The 19,029-nt window shown below is 42.5% G+C and overlaps 2 protein-coding genes and 1 long non-coding RNA gene across 5 annotated transcripts; 2 read left to right on the forward strand and 1 right to left on the reverse strand.

Moving 5' to 3' along the window:
• Nucleotides 1-1,171: 1,171 nt before the first annotated feature.
• Nucleotides 1,172-10,193, forward strand: LOC144516523 (uncharacterized). Of its 2 annotated transcripts, XR_013501850.1 has the most exons (4): nucleotides 1,172-1,411; nucleotides 5,623-5,829; nucleotides 9,239-9,412; nucleotides 9,577-10,193. It is a non-coding gene; the product is annotated as an uncharacterized LOC144516523 (long non-coding RNA). The 2 variants fall into 2 exon arrangements; XR_013501849.1 differs by lacking the exon at nucleotides 5,623-5,829 and having other exon boundaries at nucleotides 1,176-1,411.
• On the reverse strand, nucleotides 8,780-16,463 carry tada3l (transcriptional adaptor 3 (NGG1 homolog, yeast)-like). Of its 2 annotated transcripts, none has more exons than XM_078247882.1 (9): nucleotides 16,386-16,463; nucleotides 13,694-13,945; nucleotides 13,246-13,493; nucleotides 13,015-13,120; nucleotides 11,242-11,377; nucleotides 11,023-11,126; nucleotides 10,747-10,853; nucleotides 9,506-9,697; nucleotides 8,780-9,387 (listed from the first exon to the last, which is right to left on the reverse strand). In XM_078247882.1, exons 2-9 carry the CDS (start codon nucleotides 13,901-13,903, stop codon nucleotides 9,195-9,197), a joined length of 1,296 nt encoding a protein of 431 aa, XP_078104008.1. In that variant the 5' UTR covers nucleotides 13,904-13,945; nucleotides 16,386-16,463; the 3' UTR covers nucleotides 8,780-9,194. The 2 variants fall into 2 exon arrangements, with proteins under 2 accessions (XP_078104008.1, XP_078104007.1); XM_078247881.1 differs by lacking the exon at nucleotides 16,386-16,463 and adding an exon at nucleotides 14,298-14,342.
• arpc4l (actin related protein 2/3 complex, subunit 4, like) lies at nucleotides 14,832-18,356 on the forward strand. The gene is made up of 6 exons (XM_078247883.1): nucleotides 14,832-14,942; nucleotides 16,087-16,205; nucleotides 17,031-17,142; nucleotides 17,246-17,341; nucleotides 17,678-17,848; nucleotides 18,024-18,356. The coding sequence occupies exons 1-6, from the start codon at nucleotides 14,940-14,942 to the stop codon at nucleotides 18,027-18,029; spliced, it is 507 nt and encodes a 168-aa protein (XP_078104009.1). The 5' UTR covers nucleotides 14,832-14,939; the 3' UTR covers nucleotides 18,030-18,356.
• Nucleotides 18,357-19,029: the final 673 nt, after the last annotated feature.

Raw genomic sequence — 19,029 nt, forward strand, 5'->3', positions numbered from 1 at the left:
GCAGGTTCAGCCAGATAGACTGGGCTAGTCTAACTGGCTGAACCCGCTGGAGTCTTAAACCAATATACTTTTGTCTTCTACATAAACATGTCCCATTGTCCCTACCATGGCCTAGTCAGGGATCCAGGCTGTTGATGAAAAAGAACAGGGGTGAGTGAGGCAAGAAATTATGTTCCAACCCTTTAAAGTGAAGCTATCTGTCACTATTGCTTACCAGCAGGCACTGTGGCCATAGTTCGAGGTTAAAGCTAAATGCTAAAACATTCTGTAACAGTAGCCAGCCACCATGAAACTACAGGTCATACCAGACCAACTAACACAGTAGAAGCAAAGCCCCTGAGTGTATTGATTTGACCAGGGTGCATTTTATTTCTTATGAATTCAACTTTTCATTTTTCGGAGAATACATGTGCTATTTTTTCTTACATAGTGTACCTTTACTGTAGATTGCAATTGCACTTTCTTTCTCATCACCTACTTCCTCATCAGGAAACAATAAGCCTTTGTATTAAATAATGAAAAATTCATCAATATTACTTGTGTCGAGAAATTATCTCTGAAATAGTGTACATACTGTATTGACCTAACTAATGAGACCTGGACATTTTAAGGTGCGAGCAGCTTGGAAACTTTGGTAAGCCAATAAAAATGTTACTGGAAAGTGACTAGGAAAGTGCATCCATGGCAGTGGAGTCTGGGTGTGATAAAGATTGAGATATTCGTGGATCAGTGTGAGTTTTCAGGGCTCTGGCAGAAATAAGTGCTTATCCAACAGCAGGCCTGTATCCTATCAGCTGCACTGATGGCCCTACACGCCACTCTCACACCTCTTAGTCCTTCTGGCACTTCTGCTGGGACTGCTGATAATGAGGTGAGCCCGAGGCGATAGCCCCACACAGGACTGACACTTGTGGTAAAGTTTATCAAACTTAATGGCAGTGAAGAGGAATTAATTAGTGGCGAGACAGAAAATGACTGAGAGCTGGAACAGGTTGCACTGAGTGAAGTGAAGCGATTCCAGTCTCCAGCTCCGAAATGTGATCTGAGTTTGTCTCACTCAAGCAGAGCCTGGGGAGGTCCATCAGAGCCGCGTTGTAATCGCAAGCCCTGACACCCCCAACACTCCCCTCCCCAACAGCCCCTATCCAACCCCCTACAGAAAGCGGAGCTGAGGCGCCACAGACGCTTTCAGTCTCACATCCTCTCCTCACACCATGTCACACCAGTCTGGCAGTGTCGGCATGCACACACAGAAATTATTTTTCACCCGCCGAACGTGGAGCAGGGCTTTAGAGGGGGTGTTTGTTGTGTGAATGTTGTCATTCTGCACGTGAGCAGCTAATGTAGCATGGGTAACATCCTGCACAGGCTGATACGGCAGCGGATAGAGTGCAAGAAGACAAGAGAGGAGGTGAGTAGGTGCAAGTGTTAACGCCAACAGTGAAGCGAGGTTAAAGTCTTGTTTATAAAATTGACGCCACGTATCACAAAAAAATGCCTTGTTCCTTGTGTGTGTGTGTGTGTGTGTGTGTGTGTGTGTGTGTGTGTGTGTGTGTGTGTGTGTGTGTGTGTTCATAAGATGTTCAGACCAGAGGGAGGTTTGTTGGTCCTGTGACACATTTCCTTATCTCTGGCCAACATGCTTGTACAAACCAGCGCCTCCACCTCGACCTCAAACCCAGCCAGCTGCTGTTGGGGGGCGAAAAAGAGGAGGAAGGGAAAAAAAGGAAAAAGGGAGAGGGGGGTGAGGTTAACTACAACAGGATCAGCAAAGAAAGAGAAAAAAGCAGAGACCCAGTGCTTGACAACTACTGACAGCTGAGCTTCCTCTATCAGCGGGGCTTTCACGACCACAAACTGACATAGTCTCACACGCACGCACGCACGCACGCACGCACGCACGCACGCACGCACGCACGCACGCACACACACACACACACACACACACACACACACACACACACACACACAGATCGATCCACTTCAGCTGTACACGTAGCAACTGAGTGGTTATGCACAAATTATACCCATTTTCTCTCTCATGCAGAGTTTGACATTGACTCTGTCAGACTGTACTGTGGAGTTGTTTGTGTGGAAGAGGAGCTCTTATGTAACAAGTGCTGATGTGCGGTGCATGAGTCTGTATGTGTGTGATGTTATTCGGTTGTTTTTCTTCAACTTGCCTTTGGTGCACGGTCTCAGCATAGACAGCCACGGCGTATGTGTGTGTGTGTGTGTGTGTGTGTGTGTGTGTGTGTGTGTGTGTGTGTGTGTGTGTGTGTGTGTGTGTGTGTGTGTGTGTGTGTGTGTGTGTGTGTGTGTGTGTGTGTGTGTGTGTGTGTGTGTGTGTGTGTGGTCACAAATAAACACCCCACAGGTGACTGTAAGCAACAGGTGTAAGAGAGGATGTTAAAACACACAGTGAACCTGTTTTCTCCCGTTTGACTTCTGAACTTTTGCTGTCACCGTTGGCATGCGAGGACAGCTGTGAAAATGACCTCTTGTTTGCTTCACACAGAGGGAACATATTTCTGTGTTTCTGTGCGAATAAGTGCACTATAAATGAGCTGATTCTGTGTCTCCTGTTAAAACATATCTAACTGTGGTCTGTGTTAACCAGTACATATAACTTATGTTGTTATTTAAAGCAGCTGCTGATTTCACAGACCACAACAGCAGAAAACAGAACAGGCGCACACTGATCACTTCATCTCAGACAGACAGCAGCAGTGTATAGGATATGGGAATATATCATATTAGTCATTGACATTGATAACGCAGCTGTTGGATTTGTTAATTTGTCACATGGGGAAGGTCCTAGGTGAAAAGGTCATCTTTATGTTGCTGACTGAAGCCTTATTTTTTCAACAGATCAGGCATTTTCTCTTTTGAACCTAGCTTAGCACTAAATCAGGAAACAGGGAAACAGTTAGCCTAGCTCTGTACAAAAACCTCTAAAGCTTATTAATTAACACATTATGTCTCATTTGTCTAATCCATACAAAAACGTAAAGGGGAACTACGCCCATTTTAAAAATTCATACATGTTGTTCCTATGGTATAGTCCAAAAATATAAGTAAACAACTCTCTTCCCAATCCAAAAACTAGAGTGCTAAAACTCAAATTTGTCATCATACTTGATACTTGACTCAAATTTCTGTGTGAACGAACAATTAAATAAACAATTCATGTTTTCTTATCTCAAGTTTTAGACTTACTTCACTGGTTTCTGGCTTTGAGAGAGAATAGCTCATGTTCACAAATAGTGATTTTTACATTTTTGTATGGACTAAACAAACACGATACAAAATGTTAATCGCATGTCATTCCCTCCATATCTCTCTCCAATCTTTTCCTTTCCTCTTTTCACTATCATCTCCAATAAAGCCAAAAATAATAATAACAAATTATGAGTATACGTGAGATATTATAGAAGTAAAAGAGCCAAAAAGGGGCAGCTTGGAGCCGGAGATTGTGTTGATATACGTTTAAATGTATAATCCATATTTCGAGATGTTTTGGCCGTTAATTCTGCTGGCCAAGAGCCTCCCCCCATCACTCATTTCTCCCATAATTTCTTTTTGGAGGTTTCCTGAAACCTCTCCTATTTTAGTATGTTCCACCAAACATGATTTGCCCCCTGGTGTAAAGAAAAAAAACTCACTAAGCCCACAGTCCTCTCTCTCTCATAAAACAACGCAGCCCTGTGTGTTTGTGTGCGGGTATGTGTTTCCATACGCCAACAGTTATGTTCCCAATCCTGGAGGGAGTGATCAGCTCTCGGTACAGTGAGGAGGATAGTCTACCCAGATTCACCAGCAGCTCTTTATAAGGACAATGGAAAAAAGGCCCTGCTGCCTCTATATTTAGATGGACTTTATTGGGCCTCTTGTCTTAGTTTTTCTCTCCCCCCTCCTCCCGTGCTGCTGCTGTTAGAAATCTCTCACCAAAGCCATGTGGGCGGCCTCCTCTCCATCGCAGCGAGGGGAGAGTGAGTCTGATAATGATCCTGGGTGATAATAACAGAGCAGAGGAAACGAAAGAGAGATGGGGAGAGGATAGAGGGAGGATGACAGAGAAGTGGTGGGTGTTGAGAGAAATGTATTTTATTGTGTCTTCTTCGCTCCTCAATGACTATTATCCACAGTGCCGGTGATGTCCTCTCTCTGTACCACCATCCTCGAGGAAGTCCTAGCAAAGGGGCATGTTATCCATCCAGCCCTCTGATGTCCCATTGCTCCAACTGGCACACCATATGTAGAAGCTGAAGTGGCAGACACTGTTGCATTGAATCTGACTGGAAATATAAGCATATATCCATACATAGTGCTCTTATAGGTCCCCCTATACATACCTCTGTTATCTGCTCTTATCTCCAAAGGGAAGCATATTCTCAAGAGCTTTGACCTCTGCTGTCCAAATGTACTGCCAATGACAAACAACGCTCTAACATGGCACACTCTTATCCACCTATCTTTCTCTTTCTTATCTTACTCATTGGCTGGTCATTCTAACAAAGTATGGTCAAACACTAATGGCTCCTTTCCAGCTCTCAGGATAATTTGCTGCTGAGGAGAAAAAAAGAAAAACCTTTGCTGTGTATTAGCACCAGATGGAGGCTAACGGACTTGAGCCTTTACAAAGAAAAGACTCATAAAAGCTTAAGCAAACATGGGCTGAAAATTGCCCTTCTGAGTATTAACGACTCATTATAGCGACTTGTGTTGTAGGTCTTGGGTGTGGCAGGGAATGGATCAAACCTCATGCTCGTCTTCAATCCCTAATCCTAATCTCTTCAGTTTGGTAGCAATTTGTCTTTCACCTTTCTTTGATAACAGAAGAGTCTACAGCCATGCTATCAGCCCTGTGAGACTGCACATAATTAGCCACAATGGTGCTTTAAGCTAAATGCTAATGGTAGCATGGCAACATGCTCACAATGACAGTGTTACAACGCTGATGTTTGGAGCTGTGATTTCAACCACGATCACCATTTTAATTTAGAGTGTTAGCATGCTAACGTTTGCTATTTAGCACTAAACACAAGGTACAGCTGGCGCCAATGGGTATGTCATTAGTTTTGTAATGTCATTATATTGGACAAGTTACATTTTGACCTGATGATGGCGCTAGGGGAAATCACCAAACTCAGGGGATCAGCAAACTCTTTAGGATGTATCCTGAAGGGGACATGAATGTGTACAAAATTATATGACAGTCCATCTAATAGTTGTGACAATATTTCACTTAGAACCACAAATGTCAACCCAATGGTGGCGCTAAAGGAAACGGCAGGGTATCACAAATTAAAATACATTGTCTGGGAACTACGTAAAACATTTTGTATGCCTATCCATCTAGAAGATCTTGAGATATTTCACAGTATAAGGGAAAACTTTGACTGCTAAACTTTCATGGCAAAGATCAAATAGTTGTTGAGATATTTCAGTCTGGGATCAAAGCGATTGACCGACTGACAAACCCACATTGCCAACCATGCCCCTGCAATTTATAGACTACACTTGTCTGACTCTGTCTGACTGGGTTTGTTGCTTCTAATACTGCAAATGAGTGGCTTGTCTGTGGCTGATTGTGCTTATCTTGTACAAACTACCCTGGAGGCATGACAGGCTGAAAAGAGGACCCAAGAATCTTTATCTTTACCAAACCGATGAGCAGCAAAGCCCAGAAAGGAGGGATGAACTAGGCAAAAGGATTTGCATATAAGCTGCCAAATTCAGGAGACACAGAAGAAAAGCATCAACTGCCATGCAAATGAGAAACAAATGAGATTCAAATCAGACCAAGATAAAGGAGGGGCCAAAAAGGTGAGCGCACAGGAGTGGTTTTTTTGTATGTGATACTGTGTATACACTTATGTGCGACTATCTCGCATACATCCATGCAGTCGTTTGTGCCACTGACCATAGGATAAAAGGTCTGTTAAGTTTTAACACAGCAGCAACAGCAGCCCTTTGGGGAAGGACGAGCCATGACATCAGAATAGTGGAAGCAGCGCTGAAGACAATAGTTCTCTGTGCGGGAGTAGAGCCGAGGCGTGGCCTGCCTGGACAGAGGGTCTTCTCAGTGGACCAGCGAGCCTCAGCAGCTGTCTCAACCTCTGTCTGTATCTCTGTCACACACACAATTTCAATTCAGCATGAAAGCTGACATAGCATTAGGACAAAGGATCAACAGATTTATGTTAAATCCCTCAACTCCTATGTATCTGTGTGTGTGTGTGTGTGTGTGTGTGTGTGTGTGTGTGTGTGTGTGTGTGTGTGTGTGTGTGTGTGTGTGTGTGTGTCTGTCAGCCTCTGTCCATGCTAAGTTCCAGCTCAGGAACGCAGGGATGGAGGTGGAGTAGGAGTTCACACAAACTGGCAAAACAAAGAGCCAATAGACAGAAAGTTGCATAGATAAGTGTGTGTGTGTGTGTGTGTGTGTGTGTGTGTGTGTGTGTGTGTGTGTGTGCTTGCGTGCGTGCGTGCACACATGTATGTGCTCATGTAAACCCATAGCACACACCACACAGCCTGCCCTCATGATAACTATTTTCACTTTATTTTGTCTTCTCGTAATTGCAGCTGATGCAAATCTTGTGCCAGAATGGTCAAATTATTTACCCAGACCCTCCAGTGGAGAGCCCTTTACTTAAACAGCAGTAAAGGTTTACAGGCCATGACAGAGAGGAGTGAAGAAGCTCACCACGTAGCTGAATTTCACATGGGGAGAGGAGAGAGAGCCAGCTGACCGAGTGGAGCTGAAGTTAGTGCCTCATAGATCCCGCGGGGACATACCACCTGGTTTATCAAAAGGGGTCTAGCTAGCCTTTATAAACAGCTCAATATGAAATGTGCAAACAGAGGACGGGCATCATTGAGCGTGTATGAGCAGTGTATCAACACAAAACCCACCTGCCCTTCAGTTTAGGTCTAATGACAACAAATGCAACAAAAGCCCTCTGCGGAACGCCCAGCCTCAACAGCTAGGCTATTTATTCAGCCTCTCATTCACCTGTGAGGAGGATTCAATAGGTCTGGATGTTATTAAAAGCTTTCATACACATGGGCTGATGGGCATTATGAATTTCCGTAGAGGACAACGACCTAAACTGAATGATGATTGTGCCATTGTTGCAGCCTCCAGCCTGGCTGTAAGCTCTGAGCTCTGCTCAAGCACACTGAACATGAGCTTTTATTTGTAACCGGTCAGTTCTAAAAAGATGGTCTAGCTGTATTATTGAGGATTTAGTCAGTTTCCACAAAGGGTCTTGCAAGTATATTCTCTACTACACATGTAGGAAATCATACATGTGCATTGGCCTACATGTCTGGCCAGCCACATCCTTATGATGTAAAAGTTACATGATTTCTTGGGCACATAGAGTAAAACAATGAGGCGATAGGGGGAAAAAAACGTTCACTTAAATATAAAAAAATACTTTAAAACTTTGATTGGTTGGGGCGACCTCTTGGTAGAACGTCTGCCCATGTAGGCTCAGCCCTTGGCAGTCCATAGCTGCATGTCATCCCCTCTCTCCCTCACACATTTCCTGTCTTTCTTCAGCTGCTCTAATAAAGAAAAAAAAACTTTAAAATACCTTTTTAAAAAGAAGAAGAAAACTTTAGTTGGTGGACACATGCGATAGTTGGTGAAAGAGCAGTGTGTCTGACTGTTGTGATGTGATCCGAGTGACCCTCACACACAGCTGCACACTGTGAGACACACAGTCTCCTGCTTTATCCTGGGATCAAGATCAGTGAGGATATCTTTAAATGAAGACTAGACACACACACACACACACACACACCACACTGACACATGCTAATGTCAACCACAGGAGCCTTTGCTATGTAAATGCATTGAGCCTAGTCAGTCAAGAGACAATGACTGCCATCTAGTGGGGACTCAGTAAAGCGGAATGCTTTTCTACAGTTATGCTAATAGATATATTTTCTCGGAAAAAGGTAAATGAGCCAGAACTAAAACTAATACTTGCATCCATATCTAAGCATATTGACTTTCAAATTGAGTAAAAACAACAATGTGGCTAAAAATTCAGAAATAAAACTGAAAAGAATAAATGAAACATAACAGATAAGAGATAGGTTCACTGTGTGTGATAGTGTGTGAATTTATATATAGTAATTTGTAAACAAACAAAAAAGTAAAACATACTGTATACAGCTCACAGCAGTTGCCTTTGGGTTACCACTCAAGATGCTCCCTCCTATTGTTGTAATAATATTACTGTAATATCAACACACTTTATTCTAATGCCAATACATAGTAGAGCTACTTGAACCTCTGGCTAAAACTTTGGCTCAGTTTGCCTCATTGCCGCCATTTGAGAGAAATGGTCTCCATGTTTGTTCGCATCCTATATATACACACACTAATATTTAACTATTTCTTCTCCTTGGTTTTAAACGTAGATACATATGCACAGAGATAAGAGCCATTTGGTGGAGACACTACAGGTGAATAGGTTACAAACTGATTACTTTAAGACAATTTCTTTTGTATTACAAATCTTCAGAACATTTGTTTAAATATGTAAATGAGGAACTGTTTTATTAAATATGCACTATTTTGCATACATTTCTAGAACATAAATCTGAACACTGGATAAAGCCACATTTCATTTTGTTGACATATTAAAAGTCAAAGGTTTTTACAGAGGGGATTTTGGATCTCTTTTTTTTTTTTTATCAGAAATCAGAAATAAACTGTCAAAAGCCATTAAAAAAATAAATAAAATAAAAAAAAAGCATGTAATGATGCATCGCTGAACTGTCCATTTCACACACATACAAAAATGGCAGTACTGATTTATTCAAACATTCATGTGTATTGTTTTCATAACATTACAATGGTAAAAAGAAAAAGAAACATACAAATTCAACTGACAATGGAAACAATTCAACAAAAGGAGAATAGGTCCCTGATGCATCCTAAATGTTACTGATCAAATAAGCATTCTGCTGTACATAACATGAAATCTAATAAAGAAATGTCCATACTCGAATCACGCAGACCTGCAGTAAACTGTATCATACAACATCATAAACATGTTCACTGACCATCAAACAGCTGTCACAGCGATTCTAATCTGTGTCAATCTGTGGGGAAAAGACGCTTCTTCAAACATTTTTCCTGGATAAAAACCAGACACTAACGGTTTCTTGCTCTATCCATCCAGTAACTTGAGGATGCTTTCCCTCTCCTTCAAAGCTTTCCAGGCCTGGTCCTTCTCCTTCTTGGTTGGGGTGCGTTTCTTCTGCCTGGCTGCCATGATTCGCCGAAATCCCTCCATGACCTCATTGTCAGACACCCGGACCCTCTGCCTCAGCTCCTGCTTGCGCATCTCCTCTTTCGCCAACCTGCGAGGCAGCAGCAAATACAAAAGTTAGTGTCAACAGCTGATCATGGATCAGACTTTACATATGATGTACAGTTTACTTGATGGTAAATATATCCATTGTTGGCCTGTGTCCTCACCGGAGCAGCTCCTGCTTACGAGCTCTGTTGTGAGCACTCAGGGCTTTGAGCTCTGCTTGTCTCTTCTGCAGCTCTGCCAAGACCTCGTCCTCAGAGTCTCCTCCTGGTCCAGGTCGTTCCTCAGAGTCCAGCAGCCCCTGAGCCACCAGCTCCTCTTTGATCCGAGCCTCCAACGAGCGTGTGTGAAGAACACTGGAGCGGGGAAAGAAAGACCGAAGATATGAGATGTGTGGCATGGAGTAAACAGTTCAGGATGTCAGCTTGATATTTACAATAAACTTTGGGCCAACCTATTTCGGAGTACTGTTGAGGACACACAGGACTAGAATAAACCACACTCACAACCAATATACAGTACTGTGGCCAGGCAGCTACATTCAGACAAGCTGTGTCACCTGGGTATATGTGTGACGACATAAATAAACTGTTACACGCAGGTTTTTGAAGTACAGCTCTGTTTAGTATTACTGTATGTACAGCTGCAGACCTGGGTGTTGTAATAGACAATGACCTGGGATTAACCCATGATTGCAGTCTCGGTTGAACATGTGCATCAGCTGTTGGGGTCGGTGTGTGAATGTAACGTGTGAGTGAACATGTCTGCCAATGTGCCAAGTTATCTAATGTGGAGAACTGATCTTGGCTAGGGCTGGGTATAAAAAAATAAATATTGATTGACTGATTAAAATTGATTTTTATTTGAATGATCCAGAATCAATCTACAGTATGTCTGTATCATATGAAACTAGAAGGAGTCCATTGGTACCAACGACTGCCATGCTAGTTTGTTGGGAACTCCAAAGATAGGCTACATTTTGAGAGGGGAAAAAAAACTGGCATGGCCATTTTGAAAGGGGTCCCCTGGACTCTCACCTCAATACAGTATTTTGAATGAAATATCACTCAATACTCACTGACTGTAGAGTCCATAGAGTTGCACTTTATTGTGCTGATGTGTGTTCATGTTAAATAAAAAGTACGATTAATGCAACTGCCTTGGGGTCCGTTCTTAATGTAAACATTGTAAAAAGGAACTTTGTACAATTGTAGAATCTCTGTCATATTAAAGCAAAATTGGTTTTGCAACGGAAATACCCCTAATTGACTTGGTATTGAATCAAATCAGAAATAGAATCCTTCTGAATCGGAATCAAATCGGAATCACGAAATCAGTGAGGATACCCAGCCCTAATCTTGGCACTTCTGATATCGCACCCATTCATTACGCGTTGCTCGAATACCTAAAAGCTTTTCCTTGGCTTCGAGGAGAAGTCCCAGCACCATCATTAGCATCCTTTCCTGAAATGTCGGGTATAGGAGAATCCTCCATGGGGGATATAATGTTCTCCTGGAAGAAAACATAAGCAAAAGGATGGTAATGTTTCAGTGTTTACACAACATTTAAACATGAATATTTCAGATGCCATATCTCACTCATCAGTCGTTGGTATTTTTAAAAGCCACCATGCGTTATTGGAAGTTTTAACAGTGTACATGACTGATCACAGCATACTGACCTCTACAAGGGCCTGGAGCAGACGCTGTGTGAGAGGACCAAAGGGACATCCGTCTTCTGGAGATTCATGTTGGGACTCTGACTTTTTCAACAGGGAGTCCACATCTACAGCAGTTAAACATGAAGATGAGTATTATGGTGGATACATGCTTGTTCAGTAACTACAGTCTGGCATGGTAATACCAAGGGCAGTCATTCCAGGCACAGGCTGCTCCCTCACCTTTCGCATCCAGCTCAGACAGCGGCCCTCCCATGAGGCTCTTTTTCTTGTCGTTGGCTCGTGCTCCTTCCCTCTGCTCCTCCAGCAGATCCTCCTGAGCCCACCGCTGAGAGTAGTGTTTCCCCAGAGCTGGAATCTACAGTTTACACAGACAGCACCAAAGCTCAACGCACATCTAAAATAATACTTTTACTTAATACAATAAAAACACACAGAAGTTTGGCCATGCCTCGAGTGAATTTAGGTACATAACAACAGTAGGCCTGTCGCGATAGTCAATAAATCAATTAATCGCACAATTAAAAAAATGAGCTCGATAATTTTTCCGGCCGCGATAATTTCCATTTGCATGCTTGTTTGTTTTCCTTGTCTCTCTCTCTCTCTCTCTCTCTCTCTCTCTCTCTCTCTCTCTCTCTCTCTCCCAAAGAGACTGAATGACCACTCTCGGTTCCTTAGTGTAAAGAGGAGTGAACCCTCTTGTCAGTCGCATGGTCTTTGTGTGTGGGGAGGCGGGACTCCTGGCGGGGAGAGAGAGAGAGAGAGAGAGAGAGAGAGAGAGAGAAAACGCTAGTTGTTGGAGCAGGGTTTCCTGCAGCACTTTGCAGTTAAGGCGGCATCAAAAAAAAAAAGTATATGAGCGATATCCGCCGTGTTACTCGCCGTCCTGTTTTCTCCCTTTCATTCCAAAGCACACAGTTGACAACCTGCAGGTGGAGGCGATGGAGACAGGCTCGGACATACACGCCGCTGTGGACTTGTCAGTCTCGCAAGCGGTTTCAGGAAAGTGGCTGCATGTGTCCGACATTGCACAGAACATTAACCGGTACAAGCCTACAGCTGTCCGCGCACACGGAGTGCAGAAAGTGTGTCAGAGGCTCCGTTACCTGCTTGTCGGTCAACGGTTAATGATCAGTTATTTAATTTCATTGTGCTTTCTTTTGGAAGGCTGGCTGCCAAAAATCGGCACCTACTAGCTAATTAATTAGCCTAAGGTAAACGATAGCTATCAGTAAACAGAACAGAACAGACATGGTGGCTGGCGTCTGGTGTGTGCGCCAGTGTTTGTGTATGTGTGTGTGGGGGTGTGTGCGAGTGTGGGTATGGGTGTGTGTGTGTGTGTGTGTGTGTGTGTGTGTGTGTGTGTGTGTGTGTGTGTGTGTGTGTGTGTGTCGGCCTGTCCCCGCGAAGCTCCGACCTGCAGACAGCAGAGGCGCAGAAGAAAGTAGCTGCACCTTCGCCAAAATGAAGACTGAAAAACAGAACTATTTTGATACAAACATTTCCTCGCCATGTGGCAGATAGCCACATAGATATAGATATCATTTATGAATTATATATTATTTAAATTTAATATTTAGTGTTTAATAAATAATTGTTAACTGTAGTACAGAGTCTGTAGTCTATCGCACAAACACTCGACGAATGCTGCAAACATTTGACAGCCAGTACAAATTACCTGGGAGAACATACGTGTCACAAACGGCAATTCCACAACTGTACAACAGCGTGAAAGACGACATACTAAAGGAGATCAAAGACATATTTTGGATATTTAAAATGTCTTCCAGTTCCAGTGTTAAATATTCTTTAGAAATAAAAGTTTATTGATCTATGTACCTGCATTCTTATGCCATTATCATTATATTAGATGAAAATGGTCTCAGAACGACAATATTATTGTTTATCGCAATCATTTCTGGGACAATTTATCGTCCAGCTAAATTTGTTATCGTGACAGGCCTAAACAACAGTACGCGGCTTTTTATGTCATACTTTGAAATACTCAGCCTCATCCTCCGGGGGTTTCAGAAGCTCTTCTAGCAGTCGTATCTCTTCATTTGTGATATCAGCACAATATGGCTCGACTGATGCCCAAAATCTGAAATTAAAAAAATTCTTACTACAGCACACTTGTAGACTAGGCTAGCCTCGCTAATAAGCTGAATAGAGTCTGATATGACTTGAGGAAAAACACTAAGGCAAAGCAAATACAGAACAACTGACCTGTTGGGTGCATCATTTTTAGGAGTACGGGGAATGTCTTGTGGATCGTCAGTAAATTCATACTCTTGGACTTTAGGCATCAGATTTTTGGATTTGGGTCTGCCAGGACCTGGACCGGGCGCGTGACCGCCTTTTCCATCCAACTTCTGCTTCTTTGGTTTGTGGCGAGAAGAGGCAGCTGGGTCTGGGTCTTTTCCCAGCTTCAGAAAGCGCTTGTCTCCCTTCTTGTCCTGCCAGTCTGTTAGGATCTGAGAGGCAGCAAAGAAGGAGAGTTACAAATTGCAACCAACAAGACAGGCAATGTCAACAGTGTAAGTTTTGGTGTCTTCATTTGGGATTCACAGTCACAGGACACTGAATTGGGATGAAAACCACATACCACCAAAAAAAAAAACAGTTTTAAAGAAGAAGGGGGGTTCCTATACTATACTTGCTAAGTTTCTCCTACCTGTCTCTGCTCCTCCAGGGCTCGGAGGCGGCGGCTGGCTGAGGACAGGAGCGTCTCCAGCTCAAGCTGCAGGGTGTCCAGCTCCTCAATGCCGATCCCATCGTCCTCTGAGCGGCCGAGCACAGCAGTGTAGCGGGGACACACCTTGACGTGCTCAACGGGCTTGAAGTCGTAATATTTCAGTGGGGGGCAGTCCTTCAACTCACTCATGATGCGGTGTGTGTGGCAGAGACCTGGCAGAATCTGAATAAACTGATACAAGAAGATGGACAGTGTGGATGATACAAGAAGATGAGACCCACACAGTGGTTGCCAGCTGTGGTTCAGTTTGTCTGTGTCTTTCTATCACGTACATGCATTAAACACACAAGCATGGACGCCCCCACCCAAATACACGTAACGTTACACACAGGTCGGCTTCACATAGCGCGAGCTCGCTGGGCCCACACTGCCTAAATTAAATTACATTTTAATAAAGGTCGCTATGATTTCACAATTTTGCATATGGACATTTTACATTAAGTTTTTTAATCATAATACTTGAATGGTACTAGCCAAAAACACGAATGTATATCTTTGAATGTTTAAGAGCAGCGATATTTACCGTCAGTGAATGGTGTCCATGATGGAAAAAACCATTGTGATTGGGGGGTGTCAAATACATTCAAATTAAATTATGGCCTATTTTCGGTAAAATAACAATTTTAAGAACCAAATTAAAATGTTACAACATTACAAAAAACTGTAGGAGTATTTTCAGATATAACCATCTATCAAAACATACTTCAGGATCTGTGAATGTATGAGCCTAGTGCTAGAATGGTATCATCGGAACAAACCATTTTGTGTCATGGTGCATACAAAATAGATTACCGCTTAACCCCGCCATTCAGCTTTAAACTGGGTCATATGTAGGTAATAACGTTGTTATTTAACATATTTTATTCAAGAACAGATAACACAAGGTCAAAATACTTATCAACTAATGGTCGCTGAGCGACATGGCTCCTGTTCACAGACCGGAATGGACGCGTCGTAGGGTATGCTCGTTTTAGAGAAAACATACTCCACCAGGGCGGAGTAATAAGGGCAAGCGGCATCTTTTCTGGTTTGTGGAGAAATCCGTCTCTTCAAAATAAGAGCTTAATGAAAATCTAGCGCACCCCATTTGTACTAAACGATGTAGGATTTACGGAAGAGGAGTCCCAGGCGTGGCTGAGGAACTTCCGTCTTTTACAGCACAAAAATGGTAAGTCTCTTGCACTAAATGTATATTTATATTTCATTATTTATCAATGTATCTCCGCAAACTATGGCTACATTGAAGGGGAGATTAGCTAGGCTAGCTTCATGTTACTCATAGACGGGATTTCTGGTTGGCTACTGTGAAATGAGAGGACGGGCATCCTTGATACGGTTGCAGAAACTAAAGTGATCGAAGCTGAGCTGTCTTTTCCTCTCGGCTCCTTTTCTCATCGTTATGACTGTTAACATTAGCTCTCCCAAAGCTTTGTCAGTAGACGGTGTAATGTTAACGTTACATATTTGGCATAACGTTATGCAGAGGGGTGTAGAAGGACGTAAATAATTGGAAGGATCTGCTATGTCAGTCACCCATCCACTGACGTGAATGCAAGCCAAACCATTTATGTCGAAATAACTCGCATCGGGTTGATACTGATTATCATTTATGTTTTTCTTTCTAAAATGACTGTTAAGTTGTTCTATCGCCAAAATATAAATGTGGAAAACTGTAAATGTTTAAAGTAGGGCCGGGCGATATGGAGAAAATCAAATATCACGATATTTTTGACTAAATACCTCAATATCGATACCGCAACGATATTGTAGTGTTGACTATTGGTGCTTTCACAAAATATTTACACAATGAGATTTTTTGATAAATAATCATCAGTAATGTTGATATAATGACTAAGTGGGGTAAAGGCAAATAATAGAACAGTTACAACAGTCTGGTAAGTTCAGTAAAGTACATACATACTTTACTGTAATGCAGCCTTGAAAACCAGGAAAAGACAACACTTATGTTATATTAAAATATCCAAAATCTAAGACGATATCTAGTCTCATATCACGATATCGATATAATATCGATATATTGCCCAGCTCTAATTTAAAGTGTGGAAGGGGTGCAGGGAGCCCTGCAGCCCTACTGTAGAGCCCTGCATCCAGCTCATTTTTTTGTTTTTGTTTTCTTGGTTCCTGATCAAACATGACCTCACAGGCTGACCCTGCTGGTTGAGTCAGCCTCACTAGACTGGGAGGTCCAGTTTGCCTATGTACCCTGATCTAAATAAGAAATGCATCGTCTAACAACATCTTATCTGCAGTGGGACCCACCCAGACATTGATCTTATACAATTTCTCCTCAGACAGCGACTCTGCGCCCCTACTTAAACGCTGTGAGGGCCACATTGCAGGCAGCCCTCTGTCTGGAGAACTTCTCCTCTCAGGTGGTGGAGCGACACAACAAGCCTGAGGTGGAGGTCAGGTATGTGTAATAATGGCATGTGTTTGGAGTTAGCTGTCTCACTGGTTGTCCCACTGCTCTGCAGTTTCTCCTCCTATGTCTCCTGCCCTTAAAGGGAAACTTTGCCAATTTTTTTTTTTTTATCATACTAATGTTGGTAGTATGTGTAAATGCACTAAGTTAAACTTCCCTCCATCTTACCAGTGCCCAGATCTCCCTACTCTCAGGCCAGCAGAAAGAAATCCAAGTGAGCGCTTGACACGAACCACATCTACTACATATTGTACTTCTGCATACAGACAAAGAGTATAAAAGCAGATCGAGAGAGATAGCCGCGCCTCTTTCTCTCTGCGGTGCTGCATCCTGGTAGTTGTAGGTTTTCTACCTTTTGAGCGAAAGGGAATACCACAGTACATTTTCTTTGTTTTCTTTTGTCATTTAGCAGTAATTAAAAAGTTTGCACCGTACTGCATAGATAGCCCAGTTTTATGAAAAGACCCTCTTTCCAGCGATAAAATAATTCTTTAAGCTGTTTGCAGATCATCTACAGCTGTCACATAAGTCCAGACTTGTGCAAACTTGCATAAGAAAATCTAGGAGGGGAAAAAATGACACAGGCATGGGCAAGGCTGTAAAATCAGCCAGCGGGGACTTGCTGCAGCCTGTTTGCAAGTGTCTTCCCAATACATTGAGAAGATTAAGCGTTTTTCAACAAGTCACTTTAACTTCTAAGGTTCTATTTAGAGCCATGTAGGGTCTCGAGCACAAGGATGACTTTTAGTATCTAGAAAACCCAATCATTTACACGTTTTCATCTGTAATGGATGGATCGTGCTGTGATTACAGGAGCAGTAAGGAGCTGCTACTTCAGCCTGTGGTGATCAGCCGTAATGACAAGGAGAGGGTTCTCATTGAGGGATCCATCAACTCTGTCAGAGTCAGCATTGCCGTCAAACAGGTGATTAAAAACGGCAGGACAGGTTTTTGGTTATGGAGCTATGCACATTTCCTAATTTTCTTTCACAGTCTAACGGCATTCAAAAAAACCTTCTTCACTACAGGCTGATGAGATTGAGAAGATCCTTTGCCACAAGTTCATGCGCTTCATGATGATGAGAGCAGAGAACTTCTTCATTCTGAGGAGGAAACCAGTAGAGGTAAGAGAAGAGAGAGAGACAGAGTGATGGACAGGTAATATGGGTTTGGTACACTAGAATTTAAAGAAAGTGATTGACAAAAAAAGGAATCAATAGTACAGGAAGAAAAGAAAACAAAAGAGGAAAAGTGTGAACTTTTTGAATGGCATAGGGCTCTTCATGCACAGATGTTGTAGAAACTGTGTCCAAACATAAAAGAAATGCCTCATTATTTAAAATGTATATTCCCATGATTCCAATTACACAAGTTCTATTTTTTTTGTCGAATTTCTAACGTGTTGACCAGTCTCTCTGACTCACTTCTTTCTCATTTCCTCCCATGCACTGTGATTTCAGGGATACGATATTAGCTTCTTGATCACCAACTTCCACACGGAGCAGATGTACAAACACAAGCTGGTGGACTTTGTCATCCACTTCATGGAGGAGATCGACAAGGAGATCAGCGAGATGAAACTGTCCGTTAATGCCAGGGCCCGTATCGTCGCTGAGGAATTCCTCAAGAACGTAAGAGATTTGCTCTCTGGTTTTTATGGCTAAAATTTGGCTATTATAGTTTTGGGTTTTTTTTCTGCATATTCCAGTCAGACTCATAGCTGTAATCGTATCGTATACACATTTTCATTGTTGTAAAAGACGGAAATGCTTACATGGAAAATAATTTGACTTCTTTTCTCCACAGTTCTGATGACGGTGTTGGTCCCACACAAGCTTGTAAAAGGCTCCAAGGGCCAATCGGCACAAGAGTGGAGTAAGCGGCCAATCAGCAAGGAGATGAGAGGAACATGACTAATTCGGCGATGACACCCTTTGCACCCGTCTCGAGTATTTCCCTGTACTCATGAATATCAATGACTGTATATAATGAAATAGTTACCAGTTTCATTTTCAGCCACTTAGAACAAATCCCCAAACAAAGGCGGGTCCTTAAAGTATTAATCAAGTTGATAGCCATGAATACAGGGGCATTGAGAACGTGTTGTTGCAAATAAAACAGCCAGGTTTTTGTATTTTGTGTAAGAGTCCGCGTGTTCTGTCATTGTTGTTTCAAATTTGTCTTCAAAAATGTCCCTGTTCAGGAAACCCGTGTTTGTGGAAAGTGGTCTGTGTGGCGTTTCATCACAGACATGGAGCGAGAGCTGTCTGTAAAGAAGCAACCAAAACACATGTATGAAAATAATGAAAGATAATAAAACTCAGTTGTTCATACCGTTGGTATTCCTACTTAACTTCTGTGTCATTCATGGTGCTGCTGTACCTGTAAATGGCTATGTTCTGCTTCTGAGGAAGTTGTTTTTAGTCAGCATTTTGGCCACATCTCACCTTACAAACAGTTACTGTGTTATATGAGGAAGGGGAAGTGATACCTTCATGCTGCGGGCTGTGTGTGTGAACCATTTTAGTTGTACCGTAGCAGTCCTTGCATGGACATTAGGACACGCAGTAATTCATTGACACTTGTTTGTAGTGTGTGTTCAACACGAACGCTGGGGTTATGGGACTTCTGGTATAATACTGTTCTCAAGCTCTTTACCTGTAAGAGAATGCCAACCCTTGTTTTAATTATTAACTCAACCACTTTTGGATTTTAGAGGAGGAACTGTGTGGCATAATTCTGATTTATGAAAATGGCAAGATAAATAGATGTGATCTCCTGGACACTTCCTGCTCATGATCAAATATTTACA

The sequence above is a fragment of the Sander vitreus genome, chromosome 4 (genome assembly GCF_031162955.1).
Source record: "Sander vitreus isolate 19-12246 chromosome 4, sanVit1, whole genome shotgun sequence".
Lineage (NCBI taxonomy): Eukaryota > Metazoa > Chordata > Actinopteri > Perciformes > Percidae > Sander > Sander vitreus.